The sequence below is a fragment of the Octopus sinensis genome, linkage group LG25, assembly GCF_006345805.1.
Source record: "Octopus sinensis linkage group LG25, ASM634580v1, whole genome shotgun sequence".
Lineage (NCBI taxonomy): Eukaryota > Metazoa > Mollusca > Cephalopoda > Octopoda > Octopodidae > Octopus > Octopus sinensis.
In genome coordinates, this window is record NC_043021.1 from 12186098 (window position 1) to 12191610 (window position 5513).

Sequence of the window (5513 nt, forward strand, 5' to 3'; positions counted from 1 at the left end):
GTCAATATTCTGAGTTCAAATCCAACTCATTTCTTTATCATCATTATCGATGGACCACTCAAAGAGGTATGTATACATTATCATTTTCGTAACATAATTTCTGTAGTATTTCAAGATGTTTCTGACACGTATTTTGATTCACATGGCGGAGATCCAACATTTCTTCACTTTTTCCAGAATTTCTTCTCTTTATTTTTTTTTTTTTGCGAAATACGGAGTTTATGATTCATGTGTGAGTGTGTGTTCTTGATACTCGTTTAGAACAAGTAGTTTTACACCAATTACACTATTTTTTCTTAGTTTAAAGGCCGTGGACTGAAGATGTGAAATTTCCGAAGCCTCTCTCCCACGCCCCTTTCGCGAGCGCGCATTTTTTTCATGATAGTCGTTTAGAGCAATTGTTTTACACCTATTACGCTGTTTTTGTTTTTGTTTTTGTGCCCGGTTCAGACGCTTTCGGAATTCCCGATATAAATATTCCGAGGCCTCTCCCCCACCCCTCTTTCTCGAGAGCGGCATTTTTTTTTTCATATTCGTTTAGAGCAAGTTGTTTTACACATATTACACTATTTTTTTTTTGTTTTGGTGCCCGGGTCAGCCCCTCAGACGCTTTCGGAACTTCCCGATGTGAATTTTCCGAGGCCTCTCCCCCACCCCCCTTTCGCGTGCGCGAATTTTTTTTTTCATATTCGTTCATAGGAAGTTGTTTTACACCTATTACACACATTTTTTTTTTGATTTTCTGATATTTGTTACGCCCTATATTAACCAATGTATCGTTAGCTAACATAGTGATTTGAAATATTTAATTACTGATCTGGTATTCAAATTAAATTTTACCCATTTTTCTGTGATTCCATCCCCACATCTGTTCATCGTATTTTCGCGGGAAAAGGCCAAACGTATTGATAAATAAATATTTGCTGGTGTTAATCTCACTCATTTACTCTTAAATATTATTATATGTTTTCTTCGTCCGTGTTTGATGAAATAATGAATCAAGGAAGGAAATGAAACAAAACAATTCACATTAAAATTAAGTCATCGAAATTCTGTCGGAGGTGCAAAGGTAAAGCAAATACTTCTGCAAATTGCAAATAAATATAATTTTCAAATCATGTCTCCCGCCGAAAAATAAAATTACAAAATTATTTAAAAAAAAACAAACTCTCTCTAAAGTCATTAAAAATCTTTTTGGAAAAGCAACCAGATTAAGGTGAGAATGTCCAAAGTAGATTAATTGATACTTAAAATCCCTCTGTAAACTTTATAAAAGTATATAATAATTGAACTTGTTCAGTATGGGATGAAAAACAATAATTTTGTCTACAAAGTAAACGAAGCGGCCAAAAATTGTTGTTCGGTTAAAGACCCGACGGGAGAATGGTCACAGAAAATGGCTCTTAATTTGACGAGGACGTCCATTACTAGTGTCTTAGATGTATTAAACGTTAGAGCAAGTCTCTTTTGATTTAAACGTTGACTTGTTATTGTTTAATTGTCTTTCATAATAAACTGAAAAATGGGTAAGAAAAAGGAACAAACAACAGAAGAAGATGTTACGGGTAAGTAAGCTTTGTCTCGAGCTCCATTTTTCCCCGTGTGTAGTTGTTTATATGTTCGATATCTGCCGCTCAGTCCGGCCTACACATTGGTTTCTCTTTTGGATTTACCTTCTTTCTTCCTTTCTAATTATTTCTTCGACGATCGAAATATTTATATATATATGAATAAAGTAACAGACAAACGAACCATCTATGTTTAGTGTTTCCCGGTTGATTAAATACCGAACACTATTCCCCGTTTTTATTTTCCTTTTTTTGTCCACTAATAGGGGACAGATTCAATTCAATTCATAAGGAAGAGCTCGGTTAACTGATGCTGTCATTTGAATCTCAAAGCATAACCACGATTCAATGGATCCAATGAGGAATCCCCAAAGTTGTTGGTTTAAGTACCGGGAATGGTAACCAAAAAAATCTCACTCGGATTGAACAATCTACAACGTTTTTTTTTGCTGATGTTTACTGTCTCTGCGTCCGGTCAAAAACTGACCATTTTTAATATCATGTCTAGGACAACATCATCTGATGTATTTGTTCTTCCTTAAACGTTGTAGATTGTACAATCCGAGTGAGATTTTTTGGCTACCATTCCCGGTACTTAGACCAACAACTTTGGGGATTCCTCATTGGATCCATTGAATCGTGGTTATGCTTTGAGATTCAAATGACAGCATCAGTTAACCGAGCTCTTCCTTGTGCCGCCGCCAAACTTCTACATATTCTTAATGAACACATCTTACCACAGGCAGACATCGATATATGTCAGAGTGACCAAGAAACGTGAAAGGTATCAAGTGGTCGTGAGATGTGCTAAAAACAACAACTAAATCGCCACGAATTCCTGTAAAAATTTTCTGAAAATCCCCAAAACTAATAAAGTTGTGAGGGGTTATATGGGATGCTTAAACCAGAATTCCGTCCGCCTCACCATAAATCATATTTATTAACTATTTCTGACGAAAGTACAATTATTAATTTTTTCCCTTTAGTTTTACACAAGATCTAACTGAACTTTCAATTCCCACCACTACCACGTTCTGTGAGTGTATATCCTCCGTTGTTCACCTTGTAGAATTATCAACGTGACCAATGATCTTCCTTTTTTTACGTCGGTTAGATTTACTCTTTACTCTTTTACTTGTTTCAGTCATTTGACTGCGGCCATGCTGGAGCACCGCCTTTAATCGAGCAAATCGACCCCGAGACTTACTCTTTGTAAGCCCAGTACTTATTCTATCTGTCTCTTTTGCCGAACCGCTAAGTAACGGGGGCATAAACACACCAGCATCGGTTGTCAAGCAATGCTAGGGGGACAAACACATACATATATATAGACAGGCTTCTTTCAGTTTCCGTCTACCAAATCCACTCACAAGGCATTGGTCGGCCCGGGGCTATAGCAGAAGACACTTGCCCAAGATGCCATGCAGTGGGACTGAACCCAGAACCATGTGGTTGGTTAGCAAGCTACTTACCACTTGCAATTTTCTTCAACAAAACAATCCATTAATCAGTGGCTTTGCAGATCGAACAAAAGAAAGAAAGAAAGAAAAAAAGGAAACACCACGAAGTTATGCTGCATGCAGTATTCGACAAAAAACGAATCAGTCCACCGGAGTTGCTGATGCGAAACCTTATTGATGCATTGCGAACTTCGGGTTGGCATCAGGACACTACCGCGATGTTAAGTGACCCAGCGGCACTCACTGACATGCCTCTGCGCATTTGTTTTGGAGATTTAAATTCCTGGATTTTCCTGAAGAGAATGCTGCAAAATGGTCTCCTTATTCAATCCGAATTTGGAAATTTGCAGCCTTTGAAACATGCGTAGAAAATAATAAAAGGAATTTTGTAGAATCTTCGTTCAGCTCCATTTCTTCCCTTCACTAAATATATAAAACTTCAATTATCCGCGCTAAGGCACGGTTGCGACACCCCATGGTCGTAACCTCAACCGTGTTTTTTCTGTTGTGATTTTTGCTACCCAGGTATCGGTTAAATTTTGAATAATCCGTATCAAGATAATTCATTTATCCATTTCAATTATATATATATATATATAATATATATATATATATATAAAATATACACATTACAGATATAGGGTGAAAAATTATTAATTTGATTTATTAAATTTGAGTTATAAATTCATTATATTTGAGTTACAAATATTGGTATCTGTGGAGACATATTTTTGTAGAAAAAAGAAATAGCAGTCTTTTGGTTGCTATTTCTAAAAGTTTCGGTATGTGGTCAAGCAGCTTGTTGCTAAACCCTTATTGTTATAATTATATATATATACACATACATACATATATATATATATATATATGTATGTATGTATGTAGAATCTGGTAATTTTCCTGAGTGAGAAAGAAAATTTTTTAGATTGATAAAATATTGCAAAGAGCAACAGTGTGTGTGTATGTATGTATGTATGTTTGTTTTTGGTGTGTGTCTGGTGGTTGGAGGTTCTACAGAGGTCGTTTAGTCCTTGGTCAATCCTGATCGGGCAAGAGCTATGTTCAAGAAGCATTAGCATTTCAGCCATGGCCGTCCCATCGTTGATACGACTACATTAACGTGCCGGGATTTTTTGTTTGTTTTTTTTTGTTTTTTACTTTCTCAAGACGGAGGGATATAATTTGAGGGAAATTCAAGTCCTCTTTCTGACAAGTCGAGCGTCTACGCAGCGGCTTCCCTCTTCGGCTATCGAGGTTGTTTAACGTTCAACCCCTGGCCAGTCCCGGTCCAGTGTTGACTGATAGTCAAAGGCGTTCCACCGGCGCCCGTCCCGTCTTTTCTTTCAGATCTAATGGAACCAGGATTACATTGTCCAATGTGTCCGTCCGGCCTTCCTTTAAGACTGTAGGGGTGTGATTTGCGAAACAATTTGGCTGTGACTTTTAGCAGGTCGAGCGAACACGTTGAGGTTCCCTTGTCAGCTATTGAAGTTTTCCCTGACAGGTAAATGAATTCCATTCAGTTTCATTTACATTTATTCGCCGAAAGTTTTGACATAGTTACAAGGCTGGACTAAAAGTTAATTACCATGTTCAAGAGTTAGTTTCGTTATGATAAGAAAATATGTACATACATTTGTATTTAATCTCTTTGGAATTATATAGACCCCGGGACTGAAATTCACACAGGGTTCTACATACGTTGGCGTTACTACATAAGTGTTTCTCTTCACCGAGTTTATTTCTTAAAAACTTTCTGAAAATGGATATTTTTTTAAAAATGGAATCCAAGTCGGTGTGTGGGTGGAGCCCACTTATGTAGTTATGCCTCTACGTTTTTGATTAGCCTTTAGTTAACGGGGCTCCGATTTCTTGTCGGGAATGGGGGGTTCGAACGTGTACCGTATTGGTTTTCGTAATAGAAATTTTGGAATAGCTATCCGTCGAGGTCCCATATCGCAAAGGATGGGGAAAAACAAAAGGCTATGGAATTGAGCCGGAGAGGGCACAGTAATCCGTTGTTTGAAACGAATACTAAAACATAAAGGGGACGAAAAGGGGTCTCCCTCCCTTCCGCATTCTAATATCGGATTTCAAATGATTTCTTACATCACATGGGACTCCGAGGGAATTCCCATGAGATATGGAGCCTCAAGGGTATCGCTATTCCAAAACTCCACCTTGGTTTATGTTGTTCTTCCCAGTCACCAAGTGGTCATACCTCCACAAGTGTATCCTCCCCCCACCAACTTTGTTTCCTCATAACTTTGAGAAAAATTGGGAATATGTATATGAAGAATTTTTTTTCGGTGTAACAAAAAGCCTAATCCCTAAACACCGGGTGTGCGTATTCTTTACCTTCGCCGTATAGATTACAATTATATTGGAATTTAATTTGGGTAAAAAAAAAATGGTGGGTGAACATGTAGTTATACATAGCATATATCTACAAAATGAAAGGGAAAATCTTGGAAAAATGTGATGG

At 37.5% G+C, this 5513-nt stretch overlaps 1 protein-coding gene across 2 annotated transcripts in view; it reads left to right on the top strand.

The window, feature by feature from the left end:
• The first annotated feature begins 1382 nt into the window (after nt 1-1382).
• The window catches only part of LOC115224340 (INO80 complex subunit B), a 34367-nt gene continuing 30236 nt past the window's right edge, over nt 1383-5513 (top strand). Inside the window, exon 1 of one of the 2 annotated variants that reach the window (XM_036513364.1) lies at nt 1383-1565. In XM_036513364.1, coding sequence (XP_036369257.1) covers nt 1523-1565 — 43 coding nt within the window. In that variant the 5' untranslated portion in view covers nt 1383-1522. The remainder of the gene's footprint in view (nt 1566-5513) is intronic. The other variant, XM_029795212.2, reaches the window with a different exon arrangement.